The sequence below is a fragment of the Rhopalosiphum maidis genome, chromosome 2, assembly GCF_003676215.2.
Source record: "Rhopalosiphum maidis isolate BTI-1 chromosome 2, ASM367621v3, whole genome shotgun sequence".
Classification (NCBI taxonomy): Eukaryota; Metazoa; Arthropoda; class Insecta; order Hemiptera; family Aphididae; genus Rhopalosiphum; species Rhopalosiphum maidis.
The window spans coordinates 83,309,042-83,325,101 of record NC_040878.1 but is presented as its reverse complement, the minus strand read 5'-3'; the positions used below and the strand labels follow the sequence as shown (position 1 = coordinate 83,325,101).

Here is a 16,060-nt window from a genome sequence, read left to right as displayed (position 1 = left end):
CCCACCGCTATTGTTGTCAATTATCACTAACGCGTAGCTACGAGTAGGTATAAAATAATGTTTAACTTTAGAAGAATGAACACAAAAAATTATATTTTTAAAACGATCAACACGTTTTTGAATTTTTTTTCATTGATATGAAAATATATTTTGGAGACAAATCAATCGATTATAAAATTGAGTAGCCATTGAGGTAATATATATTATCGATCTAGATAACCGTAAACGCAGTCTATTAAATTTCAATGAGGTAGCCCACTAGCTCACAAGATAATTATTTATCTAATATACATATTCGGTTTCATACGTGATAAGAAAACATTTATTTCTGATTGTTAGTTAAAAATTGGCAATATTTAATTAGAAAGAGGAAACATTTTTAATTTTTCTGATCACATTATAGTAGTCATCGGACTTAGATTAATTTGAATAACGCTAGAATAATACATTTATGAAAATACGATAGTGAATATTTACTATTTAGATTCTTTATTCTAACTTTTATAACAACTTCTATGAAAAGAAAGAATTCAAATCGGAACCCTGAACCTTTGATACCAAGTTATCATTAATCAAATTGACTTTTTTCTCTATGTTACTATAATATTTAAATTTGATTAATATTGATTTTAAAATTTTAATAATCTTAAGTAAATAATATCTATTATTTTGAGAATAATAATGAGAACCGTAAACAGTATTTGAAAATTCATGACCAAACGGAATCACACAGCTCAAATTATTAGGTACGTATAATAGGTATATTATCGCATTGTTGATTTGATCGTTAAGTGTTTAAAATATAGATCACAATATTTGTAGATTTATTATTTCATTCACGAGGTACATAATATCTTGATAAAAAATATTTATTTTGTCCAGTGCTGCAATAAAACCGAAAAATAAAGCTCATTAATAATTTTAAAATTTAATAAGAATTTTAAGAAAAATAATAAGCCTGCAATTTCCCTTAGTAGTTAGGTACACACAAACCATTATTAATTTAGGTTTTAATGATTTTCTTTTATGGATCAAAAATCCGAACTATACTTGAGTTTATAATTGAATACCCGATGTCCTAAATACGTATTATTACTTACTGTATAGACTAAAGACGATCGCGCTCCATCATTTACAAAAATTAAAAATACGTTTGTAGCTTAATAGGTTCATACTGTTTTACCGCCGCTTCATGTGAACTAATCACTACAATAATAATATTGTCGCACACTATAGTAACAAGCATTCCAAGCGGCAAACGTAGATCTCCGCAATTAAGTCATATGAACACCACTATTCAACTGTAATGATAACTTTCCAAACACCGTCAGTAGCACAATAAGCGAGGGGGTGCCAAGAGCGCTATAGTCCCCTCTTTAAAACTATTTTTGTTTTTTTAGTCTTTAAATTCTATTGGTTTGTATTAGTAATGACTATTAAGCCATTTATTTCAAAGATTATCGGGTAAACAGGCCAGATTTCGTGGTAGTTACGACTTTACGAGTGAAGCCAGTAGAGGTACATACTTAAGAGGTCGCTACAGCGACACCCGCGTTTGTTGTCTTCGTCTTACAAGTGCGTAACTTGGCAAATTTTACGTTCAGCAGTTCACGTTTAACTTTGTTAGTTTTAATATTAAAGAGTGAATCAACCTATTATGAAACTTAATGGTAAGAAGTTTATCTGTGTTCGTTTATAGATTATTTACGATAATTTATTTTTAAGCGATTTATGAGTATTTTTTAACTGCACTATTTTATATAAGTCTACACAAACTCGATAAAAAATTGAATTATCGTAAAAAACTTATACACGAATATAAATAAAGTTGTTACTATTAGGTTCCAACAATACGTATAAATCCATTATGCCCAAAATTCCTTTTTATGTTTTTACATACTATACTTAATATAATACGCTCACATGCATCTTTTTTAAATTCGGATAAATAATATTTATTCTATGACTTTTAGATTAATTTTGTTTGAAATTTCCAATAATATTTTAATATTATTATTTATTTTACAGTAATATACTTAAAGTTTATGCTCGAAACTATATGCAAATATATATATATATATTATGTGTATTATATATCATATCAATTATATTTATTGTTTATGCTCTTAGAACTATAGGAGGTGTGTAGCAAGTAAGCCAAGTACCTGTATATTCTACACTTGCTAAATTTATTGAATTTTAGTGTTGAACATTAACTATTAGGTATTTAAGCTTTTTTTCGATCTTTCACTTCAAAAGACGTTGCTTCACCACAACTCATACTAAAAAATCCTGGCTACGACAATACTGAATGAATAATACGGTTTGTACGAGGACACGACGTGCGTCACAAAAAAGTACAAATAAGCGAAATAGGACGTGTAAAACCTGCGATCGAGTCTACAACAATAAAATGGACGAGATTATAATAGCGAGTACGAAAGAGACGACGAGGAGAGCATATTATAAAGAGGGAGAGAAGGACGCGACGCGCAGCAAACGGAAAAAAATCAATACGATATTTCGCTGCGGTCCATCCAAGGCGACAACCGCCGCGGTAGCTTTCACCGGGTTATTTTTTCCCATTATTAATATTGTTTCACATTTTTTTTTTTTTTTTTGTCACAACGCTCGTCGTCGGTGTCACGAGCGACCAACAAAATAATGAAAATAATATGTCGTTTCGATGAAAACAAAAACAAACGGCGAACGGGCAGTGAACGATCGTAGTATTAATGCTCCGAGGATGATTCATTTGGCGGTCCCCTCCTTCGTGCGCACGATATTTTTATTATTATCTCCCCCTTTACGAGCGTACGCGGTTTATCGGCCCTTTTGCGCGCGTGCATTTATATTTATAAACGAGATTTTCTCCGAGAGGCCCGCCTTTTGACTATATAATATTAATAAATCGTCGTTGTCCGCGCGGAAATAAAAACCAAGTTTCCCGAGGCGCACACGACGATTTCGTCGCGACACCGATTATACGTATTATTATTAAATTGGTCATCACCCATTTATCGTATTGTATACACTACTACTACTTCGTCGCGACGTTGTTTTCATTCGTCAAAACTTCTAAAGCGCACTTTGTACCGGTAGTCATCCGCTCCGTGTGTGGGAAGTGCTCTTATTTTAGAAACGTTTAATTTGAGACTACGACGGCGGCACTACGGGTGTCTCGTACTCTTGTCGTTCCATTTAAAGGCTCCGCCGGACCGGCACCGTCGCCAACGTTGGTAGCACTGCCGGAGCATCCGTCACCGTATCAGTTTTAATAGTAGCCTTATCTATGCGTCTGTTCAGCCGCCGCGTCCATCCTACAATCATTCATTGCGGCGGTAGTTTTCTCTCACTCACGCTCAGACACTTTCTAATCACTCTTTCTCTCTCTCCCTAGCTGCCGCCCGTCGACCAACAAAAGGAGACGGAGTAGCGGATGAGAACGGTGAAAAAACCAAATAAAATTAGCCAACCGTATATGCAAGTGTGTGTGTGCATCGGTTGGATGAGTAAATGCTGATAATAGATTAAGAAAAGGGAGAAAGAAAAAAATAAACTTAAGAAATCGAACCGAGATCATACTCCAAAGTTCAAGTTCGAAACACAAAAGGAAAGAAATAATGCAGCATAGTATTTAATAATATTAATGTTAAGTGATGAGATTTGTTTTATTTTCAAATCGTACACACTCAAGACGCGTATCGTGGAAAGTGATACGAAACAAATAGTGGATTATAAATAATATTAAAGAAAAAAACCAACAAAATAAAGTAGAGAGCATCAAGTTTGAAATACGTATAATTTGTCGATGAGAAATTAAACACGCATGCATTAAAATACTTAAAATAATATATAGGTATAAAATAAATGCTCCTACGGGAACATATCGCTTTATAACAATGTATATGATTATTAGATTTTTTATTGAAATGTTAGTATGTTTTTGAATTTATAAATATTTTTTTTTTGTTTTTTTTTTTGTAATAATAAAAGATTACGTTGTGGAAGTACTAATATTATATATATATTTTTTTAAATTTATTTTATTTAATACCAAAACGTAAAGACGAAAACTTTGTTTTATAAATATACATATTATTATATGCGTATTATTGTATATAAGTTGTTGTTGAATTATTTTTACTGTCTGTCGGTGGACCTGAGCTTCTCCTCGATGACTTCTTGGGAAGCTTCCGAATGGTCAGTAGCCTGGAACGCCTTGTGTACGCCAACCAGTGATTTCTTGAGCGCGTCGTAGCTGGATGAGTAGACCATCTTCTTCTTGACTTTAGCAGTGTCCGGGCACCAGCAAAGCAAGAAGAGCTTTTGCTTCTTTGAGCTCTCGGATGTGCCCTGGCACTGGTGAGTGTACTCAAAGTCAAACAGACCGTAACGGCATTCTTGCGGGCCGGCCTTTTGTAGGTCTTCTAGGAACAGGTCGTAAGTAGAGTTGCGCTCGCCGATCACTTCGATGTCGATCTGCTTTTCATCCTTGATGTGAAACACCACGTACCTGTGCTTCTTGTCCTTTTTGATCTCCTCGTAGACCTTTTTGCACGCATCCGCTACGGTTACTCCCGATGCCATTTCGGACCGATTTACGATTACAATTAGATTGTGCGTGTGCGCAACAAACGTTTAACGCTTCGACGGGCGAAAAACGGAACAGGGCACGGGTTTTTAGAGTAAATTACTAACACACACGATCAGAGAGAATATGTATAAAACGCCCGACGTCCGCCGCAGAAAAGCACTTCGACAATTTGTTGTACTGTACAGCACAGTGTTGTACTACTACGGGCATTGGATTCTTACAATATGACTCAGCTCGACTCCGATTTAAGCACTCCCCAAGGAGAATATATGTATGTTATCATGGAAGAGAATGTTACCCGACGCGTTACCGCACGATATCGTGCCTGTGTAAACACTGCACCACACGGCACCTGTCAGCTGACCGTAATCAGATGCCGGTGATACAAATCGCGCGGACAACTTACTATCAGGACTACTTCTGTCTTCTAAGTTTGAATGTCATCTTCCTAAGTTTAAAGTTTTTCAGAAGTAGTCTCTATCACGAATTAAAGTATACATAATAATGTATATTTTAATTCGCGGTCTCTACCTTGATTTTCTATGCGCGACGTTTGAATAGAGAATAGATAATTCAAACATTTATTTATTTCGGTTGTTTTTATGCTTCAACAAGTACCTATAAGTATCTACTGACTACTGTTATTATTGTTTTGTAGATTTTTCTGCACCATTATTATTATTATTATTATTATTATTATAGAATAATAATAAGTAGCTATCTCGAATATTTAAAGATATTTTACGCATTTTTAAGAATATCATAATAATTTTAATAAATTGAAATTAATTATCGTTTAACCTTGAACATACAGATATAATACCTATAATTGCAGTAATTTAAAAATCAATGTCTGAGACTTTATAAAAATAAAATTTAAAAATTTAAATTTTATTAGAACCAACTAAAAATCGTATTTTAATAAGAACATTAAGTAGGTGTTAGGTATACGTATACATTTTTTATTTACATTATTATTTAATAATAATGATTAGTTCATCTCTTTAGACGCGTTTAGAAAACATAAAAATATAAGCATGATTACAGGTTTGCTTACCTATCGACACGACACGATATTTTTAAACTTTACGGTACCTACACAAAATTGGAAAGTATTCTCAGATTGTAAACAAATGTATTTATAATTTATATTTTATTATAATAATTTTAATGTAATGGTATTATAATAGCAGTACACACTACATAATATTAAAAACTAAAACAATGAACAATACTATATTAACTAATAACTTTAATGACGGAACTATGTATACTGAGATTTGAGGTCAGTGGATATAATTTTTTTGGAGGCCCTGTTATATCTGTAACCTAATTTACTAAACATTGTGCTATTAGTTAATAAAAAAATTAAAAACTGCAAGTAAAAATAAATTCTTAAATTATATAATAATAATATGATTAAGTACAATAAAAATCATTTTTTCTGCTTTGAACCTGAGCAAACAACTGAACTAACTAGTAACTATGATAGATTCAATTTTTTAGCCATGGCCCATCATATGAACAGAGATTTATAATTATAATAAAGATATATATTTACAACTTACATAGTTACAAGTAGTTTACGACTTAACAAGTATGAAATTTGAATATTGTATTATCACTTGTGTCATCGTCGAGAAGTGGTGGGCAAAAATTCCAAAGGGAATATTTTGATAAATCTTAGCGGACACACTGTGCGGGAACGAACACGTTGTGCACGGTTGGTGACTTAAGCGCTAAGCGGTGATACGTAAACATAACTGTAATCCAAAATACGTACACGTCTCACCAGTCACCTCTCATATTGTCCATAGCTTGTTTAGTAAACTAGTGTATGAACGTTTTTTTAAATTGTAGTACGAAACTTCGAGCCATCGTCATCAACCGTTATTGTCCGGTTTAATTTTGTTCTGTAAAAATGGTAAAAAAGGAGAAATATGAACCTTTGTTCACCAAAGAAGAAGAACAACTGTTGTCTGATTTTAGCAGAAATGTTACCACCAAGTCTTTAGCACTGTTCTATGGAAGCGCTTTCATGGTCTCTGCAATGCCCATATGTAAGTACTACCAAAATATCTTTAGTTACTAGTTTACTATACTAATTTAATTTGTCCGTCTAATCCAAATTAATTGTTTGCACAGGGCTCTATTGGAGAATTCACATGATTGAAATGATGCCAGCCCTCGTTTGGTTCATTCTTGTCACTTTGGGCAGCACATACCTTATCTCATTCGCCTATAAAAATACTAAATTCATACTGAAACACAAGGTATGTATTGGACTTTCTGTTTTTATGTAATATTGTGTATATTAAGAGACTAGTGTACAATATGCATATTAATGGTTTAGATCGCGATCAAAAGGGAAGAAGCAGTGACTAGGGAAATCGCTAGAAAATATGCTGATGACAAAAAAATTAGCAAGAAAGAAAAGGACGAAAAGTAAATATTGATTAATTTATTATTTCATTTAAATGCTTTCAACTATTTTTTTTCTTAAAATTATTTTATACTTATAATGTACTTAATCTCACATGAAATAGTTTTGCTAAATAATTGGTTAATAACTAATTGTTATTTATTTTTCATTTTTTTTGATACAATATGACACTATACAATCTGTTTTCCTTTAAGCGGTTGCGCTGTGTTGTTTACACTTAAATTGAAATATGTTTTTCCAATGCTAGTATTAAGTACTTTATTTTTTATCAAACATAATGTAAAATTGGAAAATAGATACGTTAAATATTTAAATTCATCAAACATTTATTAATTACATTAATATTACAAATATAATTAATAATTATTGACTTTTTAATTATATTTAAATTAAATTAAAATGTATTACAGGTAACTTATAAATACCTATTGTATGAATAGTAGTGACTAGTGAAACTCATTTGGCTAATCACTTATGGCAGATAATTAAACTAGTTTTATCAAAAGTTGTGGTGTAAACACCGCTAGCACGATCACTTGAATATTAAAATATACTAAATATTGTAACAGACCTTATGTACTAACAATCCAATTGTGAATAAAAAAAAGAAATTGTGTCAAGTCTAAAAAGATTGAGCTCAAAAAATATTTCTTAATGTTTTTTTATAAAAATTAACTCAAATCTAAATATTTAATTGAATTTATAAGATAGGATGTAGTGAAGGTGCTTATTGCAGCTCTTAGAGTAATCATGTCTGAATATGGGATGATTCAGAGTCCATTACATATCCTCCTAATTTGAAATAAAAGTGTGAGTTGGAGTTATCATGATTTTGAAAATCAGGTCAAGTGACTATCATACTTTCATATACATGAACCATGTAATTTATGATTATTTGCAAATTTGTGTTTTATGTTTTTTCTGTAGTGTTATATATTTATTACAAATCTATTATATTAGGATAATTAAAATTTTGGCACTTAATAGATAAATTAATTAAAACTTTATGCTTACTAATTTGACATTTTGTAAACTGCTTACTTGTTAAATACTACAATGAGTTACATTAATTTACAATAGTTTTAAATTTACATTATAAATAACTGAAAATTGTGCCTTTTAAAATGGTTAATTAGTATGTAAATAAGTATTGAATATTAAATTTTTTTAAATTATTTTGAATATAGATTGGCTGCATTAAAAAATTATAAGTAAGATAAATAGATTATTGTGTTTTCAACTTTATTTAACTTGGATCTAAATATTGAAAATGACTTCTTCAAAAGTGTTTTTAAGAAAATTAAATGTATAAAAATGTGATATTTTTTATTTGCTTTTAAGGCAATTCATATAATATAAATTAAAATAACATTTTATTTACTATTTTATTGTTTGATTTTAGAGCTCTATTCCAAAAAAACGATGTAGCAGACTATGAAGCAACAGCATTTTCAATTTTCTACAACAATGCATTATTTTTGGTCATTGTAGTTTTGCTCAGTTTCTATCTTCTGAAGGGATTCTCAACAACAGCGTATCCTTTTAAAATATACTTAATATTTAAGAAATTTAAATTTAAATTGTATTACACGAGTTAAGAACTTGACCAATGTTTTTCATGTGCAACCAGCCCATAGTTGGTTTACTAAATTTCCATCCACTGCCTTCTATGGTTAGAAGTGGTATGAATTGAAGGGAATTATTTTATCTGCATAACTGGTTATGATCTTAATATTTTTGGCAGAGTATAGAAATGGTGATTAATATTAATTTGTCCAATTTTTGGTATTTACCATGAATATCATGGTTGATTATTGTCATATTTTGTTTATAACATTGCATTTTTATAAAACAACAGGAATATAAATTTACTTTTTTCTGTTTTTGAGTTTTGAGATACAAATTTATTCTAGAACAAAATATTTTAAAAATACTACTGAAGTAATTATTTTATTTATTTAGTCTTCGTTTACTTAATATATTTTTACAAATTGTGTAATCAAAATCTGAGAGAAAATATTTTATTTATGTGTTAATCAAATCACATAAAAACATATAACTCAACCAAAATGTTAACACTTGTTGATTTTGTTCTATATATAATGAGATTACCTTAACTCAAATATTTTTAGGAATTACATATTTTCTGTTGGAATTGCAAGTGGATTAATTGCTTTGTTTTCAACTGGAACTCAGTAATCATTCTTTGTGACCTGCCACCTCAACATCGCAGAATTCAAGTTCTATGAACTTACGATGTTATACAGAAAGAAGTATATGGACTACAAAAAAAAATTGTGTATACAATTTGTATAAATAATATATTAGATCCTAATGTATAAAAAAAAATGTATTTTTTTTTTTTTACTATTGTTTGAAAAAGTTATTTACTTAAAACATCTATTGCAAGAGTTCAATCACTCTCTGCTTGCTAACCACAATATAATAGTTTATAATTGTTCATTTTTAATTTTTTTTAAGATAAATATGTATTAAAATAAAAAACTAATAGTTTTTATATCTTTAGTTATTCATTTATATCCATTAGTTAGTTTTATAAGACTTAATCAATGCTGTCAGAATAATTAAATTTAAATATGTTTTTAAAAGATGGGGTAAACATTTTTCTACAGTGACATACATTGATTAAAGTTTTGAAAGCTATAATATCTATTTTAATGCAAAAATGACTTAGTCGTGTTAGTGCTGTAAAAACTGAGTGTGCATTGGTCTGTAGGGCCTCAAAAAATGTGTAATACAGCCATACAGGGTTTCTAGATTTTGGTTTACTCACAGACCTTAAGTAATATAGTTACAAAACTGAGTTTTGTATATAAAACACTTAGTTTTTTGAAATTTTAAATAATCTAAATGAAATGTATGATAATACGTTTTATTTGTAGTTTAAAGTCTTGATAAAAATTCTTAATATTGATATGTTCAAAATAGTATTGAGAAGAAATAATTTACTGGAATTTATCTGAGTTTTTAAAAAGTGTCCAATTAGTTGTAAGAAGTCTTAGTAATATCCTAACCTATCCAAAATCGTAATTCGCTAATATTAGTAATTACTAATTACAAGGGTTCTAGTATCAATGCATTTACATTTTTTTTTTGGAATGTTCAATTTTATGTATTCCAAGCTACAAATGTGTTTCAAGTACACAGTGTTCTAGTAATACAGTTTAATACAGTTTATGACATTTTAGAACATAAAAACTAAAATATAAATAATTAATTTTGTACAAAAATCAAATTTATTTTATGATACCAACAGATTAGTCAAATATATACATATAAATAACTTCATTAACATATTTTTAAATGGCTCATTAATATTGTTTCAAACATTTGAAGTATTTATTTAAAAAAAAAATGTTTATCACATCTAATTTTTAACATTTTTTAGTGAATTAAAATGTGAGTTCTACACTAATTTTTTAAACTTAACTTTAAATATAGCCTAAATGGGGCTCGTTTTCCAAAATGTAATAGAAAATGTAATGTCGCCACACCAATATTTGTTTTCTCTGTCTATCTCCCATGTAATGTAGGAACAACGATAGGTTCCACGATTACAACTCTCTGGTTCAGTTTAGGGAAAAGGGCAAAAGCCACCTATTATATATTTTACAAAGAAGAATATTGCTTGTGCGTTGACCGGATATTTTTAATATTTACATTTTTGAATAAGTTATTAATGGTTAAAGACAATCGAAATGATTTCAAATTACAACACGTTTATATATTTTATAAAAAAATGTAAATAGGTATTAAAAATCTCTCTGGCCAATACACAGGAAATATTTGTTTTTTTTTTTATAGGTATCCGCATTATTATGCGTAAATTTAAATAATTTAATACAACTACTGAAGATACCTATATAGGTAATATATTACCCGTCTACCTACAAAACCTACCAATCTACTTTGGTCATTGTCAAATAATATATTAAATTATAAATGTGTGCATATATTATTATGAGCGTATTAAACTCGCGTGTCGCATATTCACATTATATTATGTGATTTACATAATACGTATGAGTATAATATAGTGAAATTTGTGAAAGTGAATATTTAAATTAATGTAGGTTATTGGGTAGGTATACAATTTATTTTAAACTGTAATCAATACGACGAATACGAGATTTAGTCATTCGTTGCTCATCTCTACAGCAGTTACTATAGTTAAACATCGTGATCGGGACATGGCAATTTTTTGGTCAACAATAATATATAGTAAACAGTGTAAACGTGGTGCCATCGCGGTTTTTGTAAAGCAGCTGTATAGTCGGCAAAGCGAAGATTCGATTGCGTCGGATTATGGCGTACGGCGTGAGATTTGGACGTTTGTTTTTTAGTGAACCGCCGAGAGTAAACCTACACGCGCACACTGTACTATACACACATACAAATTGCAATTATCACGTCGTTCGTGCTCGAAATTCGAAATGGCATTCCGACCGGACGTCAGTAGTCGACTGTCGACGACAAACTATCGTAGTCTAACAATCGAGTTGCGAGTACGTATTCGGGATAAATTTGTGGGGAGGCGGTTGAAGGCCCCCTGTGTACGTGCTTGCCGGGTCGTGATCGAACTCATCGAAGTAAATAACAGTAAAACACACCGGAAAATAAGCGTACTAATCCAAAAACCTACGACGATTTACTCGTTTTAGGTAGAAAATAAACAACGGGCAATGCACTAGTGTACTGGTAGAACGCGATTTCCCGGGCGTTGGAGTATTCGAAACGTGAAAACACTGAAAACTGGTTGGCACGGGATCGGCACTTACTGCTGTACCGCTGTTATAGTTTCGTCAGAGTTGGTAGCGTTGGTAGCGTTGGTTCGCATTATCAAACCGATTTGATGAACAATGATCTCTGCGGTCAAAGGACGTGTGATATACCGTGATAAAGTGTAAATATGACAAAAACAACAAAACAGTAAATATACTAATACTAAATTATTATAATTTATTATCGTCGTTCGAGCGTAATTTATTTACCAGCCGTTTCGAACCCCGCGCATCTATAAATCTCGCCTGCCGAAAGTCCAAGTTCACGATGTGCGGTTATCGGAATTAGTGTGTTCGATGGAATTCAAAGGTGCGCGTTTCATCGGGATTTGTGCCGACGAAATTGGTCATGAACGAAGAACAGGTTGGCTTTAACTTGGATGACCTGAGAAAGCTTTGCAAGTCGTACATTGACTACACGCGTACATACATGGACCGCAAGCAAGTCAGGCGAATCAACAAGCAGCGTTCTACGTTGGACAATTTCGTGTTCCAGTTCTCGTCGGAAGTGGTGGACTTCAGCTCTCAATATGGCAGCGATATTAGCATATCTTACACGGCCAGCAATGTCACGGGCAGACCGAGCAAGTTTCCAAACTACGGAGACTTTCCACAGTCTTATGTCATGGTGAGTTCTCGGCGATTCTAATTGTTTAAGTACCCATGCGCTTGTCATCCACTACGCCGATCGAATGTATCGCACCCGTGACCTACAAGCTCACAAGTTGCAAGACGAATATCACCTTTTAATAAAACTCGTCGATTTCAATCTTGAACTAAATTATTATGTGTGGTCGATAATATTAAATGTTTCGCTTCTATTACTTATCTAAATTTGTAGTTTATTTTAGATTAAACAGTTCTAGAATGCGTTTTGGCGGATTAAGCTTTTCACCAATCTGCTATAAATTATTTTACTTCCTTTAAAAGTTTAAAAACTATTATAAATGTACTCTTGTACTTATGTTTATTATCCTTTACGTTTCATCATAAATATGTCTAATATAAGATTATAAAAGTATTATTAATTATGCTATTATGTTTAAACATTTTTCCACCCTTCAATTATTGAAAATTCACTTATTCAAAGGATTATTATCTTGTTAATGTCAAATAATTTAAAATAAGTTTTAAGTTCTTATTTTTATTTATGAACTTTATTAATATTTTTCTAGAGGAGTTATGGACCATGGAGAGAATTTGCACCATCTCGAAAATGTCCAATCATGCCACAAAATGCTGGAAGAATAAGAAGCGAAGATTATATCAGTAAGATCAAGTAAAAATATAACAAATTAAACATTAATATTTTTATTATATATGTATTACAGTATTATCATTTGAAATACCAGTTGTTCCATTGGTAATATCTATATTTGAAACGTTTACTCCCGGGTCTGTAGTACGGATATCAGGCAAAGCTATTGACCTTCCTGATACGATGGCATGGAGATTATTATGGGAAGGGTTACCCCAGAACTGTAATGGCTTGAGACATTCTCGATTGTTTGCTCCAAAATTAAATTACATAAAGGAACTGGTCAAGTAAGAAAAAATATTACTTTACTGTAAACTTCTTTGATTGATACCAATGTTATTCAATTTCTTACAGAGAAATATGCATAGAGTTTAATCATTCTCAATTGGATTACTATACTGAGTTAGATGCTGTATCTATGGGCGGTATTTTGAAATATCCGGAAAGTGGTGAACTAGACATTATTTCTATACCTATGGTTACTCATACTTCCTTAGGATATGTTTATGATAATAACGAAGAACAAAATCAGGAGATATTGTCTGGTATTAGAGTGCCCTCAATGGCTTCAAATGTAAGTTATTTTCAATATTTTTTTTTCTAAAACTTTAATTATTTTGATGTATTCATTTCTAGATACCTATGTCAACTAGTCTAGATCCATTTTTGAAACTTATCAAGAACATAGAAGAACTTGAAAATGAATGGCGTAAGGTACCCAACATTGATTACACGTTGCGATTGCCGGTACACTTTTATTTAATTCAATTATGTTACATTAATACTATAAAAATCATTACCAAATCTTAAAATTGTATTAATTATGTAAATATAGAATGAATCATTGATGCAAATATTTTCATATTTGGATTTAAAATCATTGCGACTTTGTATGAGAGTGTGCAAGCGCTTTAATAACATTTGTACTGACGGATATTTCTATAGAGAATTAAATTTAAAAGTGAGTACAAGTATTTAAAAATTATATACTTTAAGAAGAAAATAAAATTATTACATAATATTTTTTAGCCTTATTGGTGTTCATTTTCCTATTCAATGCTCATTTCATTAGAGCCGTATTGTAACCAATTGACAAAGTTGGATTTATCCTGGTGTGGTATTACAAAAGGAATACTAAGCACAGCATTCAACTTGTATGTAGTTTATGGTAAACAATACAATTATAACCATTTGTTTTAAATTATTTATTGAATGTTTAGATTTATAAAGAAATGTGGTACTAACTTAACTCACTTACGACTGGACTGTTGTGGATTCGTCAATGATACAACATTAATCGCAATAAATTTATTTTGCAAATATATTAAAGGTAAAGTGACTTTCATTGTTATATTTGTACTGAAACTTATATGCAACTTATGGTTGTTCAGAATTGAGTTTGAGAAGTTGCACTTCAATCGATTTTGAGCTGATATGTCCACCGCAGAGTTTCCCAGAAATGGAACGTATAGATTTGTATAGAACAAATATCACCACAGACTGTTTAGTTTTTTATATAACATGTATGCCCAAGTTGAAGCACATCAATTTAGGTAAATAGTTATCTCTTATATTATATTTTATAGTTTTATTCTATTGTGATGATTGTACTCATTTTTTTGCTTGTTTTACCAATGGTTAGGGTCGTGTAAACGAATTGATTGTATGGACCATATCGCCCATACATTGTCAATATCAAACAAGCAACTAGTGTCTGTAGACTTTTGGAAAAGTTATACGCTGTCTCCTACTGGATTGCGCTTTTTGACTGTTCTTAAACAACTCGAAGAAATTGATCTCGGATGGTGGTTGGTATACATTTAAAAATAAAAATAAATCATATTACCACAAATATTGACTCAACTAATATTATTTTGTAATATTATGTTTTCAGTTTAGCTTTGAGTATTCCAGGTGATAGTCTCTTGGACTTGGTAAAATCTTGTCCAAAATTGAAAAAAATCATTGTTGTGTCATTACGTGGTGTTTGCGACCGCGATCTACTAGCGTTTGCTGATTACTGCCCGTTGCTGGAACAAATCGATTTGGTTGGTCTCAGAGCAATTACAGTTGACGCTTGCTCCAAGTTCCTACAGAAATGTAAAAATCTTAAGTTAATGGATGTTAACTTTTGTGAGAACATCAAAGAAGGAGATGTACAAGTTTGGCGATCAAAATATCCCAATGTATGCATCCAATTTACTACTTCTGACCATTCAAATGTATATCATTATTAGACCATCACAGTAAGTTAAATTTTGGTATTTTTCCATTTGTTTTTTATGTCTTTGAATAAATTGTATTTGTATGTAATCAAAAGCTGTAAGTTCTATTTCACAGTTTTGTGAAACACTGAAAAATGCATTTAATTATTGATGTTTAGAAATATAATAAACTAAAATTTGAAATGTTTAATGCTTTTAATATTAAATTGTTATTCCAATTATTAGAGATAAAATTTATTTATATCTATATTTATTATTTATAGTGAGAATAATTATTGATCATTGATTGTGTAATCATTTTTAAATATATTATGAAAAAATAATATAGAAAAAAGTTTAATCAATATTATGTTTGAGCTCAAAGTAATATTATTATTTGTTAATGTTTTTAAATTTTAAAAGACTTAAGTGAAATAAATATAATTAATTAATACTATGAATACAGTTTTAATTTTTTGATAATAACTTCTTTTTTTGTTGTTTAATTTGTGGATTTTCATTAGTTGCATGCTTTATAAATAGGTGGTAATATTTTTAATTCAAAATAGATATTTACTCTAATATTAAATTTTTCATAATTTGTGCAAATTGATTAATTGTAATTCAGAAACATATATATATATATATATATATTATCATGGTTCATAATATATTATGTAAAAGCAAATAAACATAAATCAACTCAAAATGTGCTCAACAACATTTAATAAATTTAACAAATACACGTTAGTTATA

At 30.4% G+C, this 16,060-nt stretch overlaps 3 protein-coding genes across 3 annotated transcripts; 2 read left to right on the top strand and 1 right to left on the bottom strand.

Moving 5' to 3' along the window:
• Nucleotides 1-3,769: 3,769 nt before the first annotated feature.
• On the bottom strand, nt 3,770-4,810 carry LOC113551733 (cofilin/actin-depolymerizing factor homolog). Its single transcript, XM_026954160.1, has one exon. The coding sequence runs from the start codon at nt 4,588-4,590 to the stop codon at nt 4,144-4,146; it is 447 nt and encodes a 148-aa protein (XP_026809961.1). The 5' UTR covers nt 4,591-4,810; the 3' UTR covers nt 3,770-4,143.
• A 1,553-nt stretch (nt 4,811-6,363) lies between these two features.
• LOC113552888 (translocon-associated protein subunit gamma) lies at nt 6,364-9,389 on the top strand. Its single transcript, XM_026955892.1, has 5 exons — nt 6,364-6,657; nt 6,743-6,870; nt 6,951-7,042; nt 8,443-8,574; nt 9,173-9,389. The coding sequence occupies exons 1-5, from the start codon at nt 6,519-6,521 to the stop codon at nt 9,237-9,239; spliced, it is 558 nt and encodes a 185-aa protein (XP_026811693.1). The 5' UTR covers nt 6,364-6,518; the 3' UTR covers nt 9,240-9,389.
• A 1,838-nt stretch (nt 9,390-11,227) lies between these two features.
• On the top strand, nt 11,228-15,346 carry LOC113555000 (F-box/LRR-repeat protein 4). Its single transcript, XM_026959242.1, has 11 exons — nt 11,228-12,470; nt 13,018-13,111; nt 13,174-13,387; nt 13,455-13,674; nt 13,737-13,847; nt 13,936-14,061; nt 14,130-14,254; nt 14,321-14,430; nt 14,492-14,653; nt 14,743-14,908; nt 14,995-15,346. The coding sequence occupies exons 1-11, from the start codon at nt 12,192-12,194 to the stop codon at nt 15,335-15,337; spliced, it is 1,950 nt and encodes a 649-aa protein (XP_026815043.1). The 5' UTR covers nt 11,228-12,191; the 3' UTR covers nt 15,338-15,346.
• Nucleotides 15,347-16,060: the final 714 nt, after the last annotated feature.

Excerpts from the sequence above, each read along its gene's own strand:
- LOC113551733 (XM_026954160.1), bottom strand. The coding sequence starts at position 4,590 with ATGGCATCGGGAGTAACCGTAGCGGATGCGTGCAAAAAGGTCTACGAG.
- LOC113552888 (XM_026955892.1), top strand. The coding sequence starts at position 6,519 with ATGGTAAAAAAGGAGAAATATGAACCTTTGTTCACCAAAGAAGAAGAA. Across the intron at positions 6,871-6,950 it reads AATTCATACTGAAACACAAG|ATCGCGATCAAAAGGGAAGA; the intron begins GTATGTATTGGA and ends TTAATGGTTTAG. Across the intron at positions 8,575-9,172 it reads AAGGGATTCTCAACAACAGC|GAATTACATATTTTCTGTTG; the intron begins GTATCCTTTTAA and ends AAATATTTTTAG.
- LOC113555000 (XM_026959242.1), top strand. The coding sequence starts at position 12,192 with ATGAACGAAGAACAGGTTGGCTTTAACTTGGATGACCTGAGAAAGCTT. Across the intron at positions 13,112-13,173 it reads AAGAAGCGAAGATTATATCA|TATTATCATTTGAAATACCA; the intron begins GTAAGATCAAGT and ends TATGTATTACAG. Across the intron at positions 13,848-13,935 it reads ATTACACGTTGCGATTGCCG|AATGAATCATTGATGCAAAT; the intron begins GTACACTTTTAT and ends ATGTAAATATAG.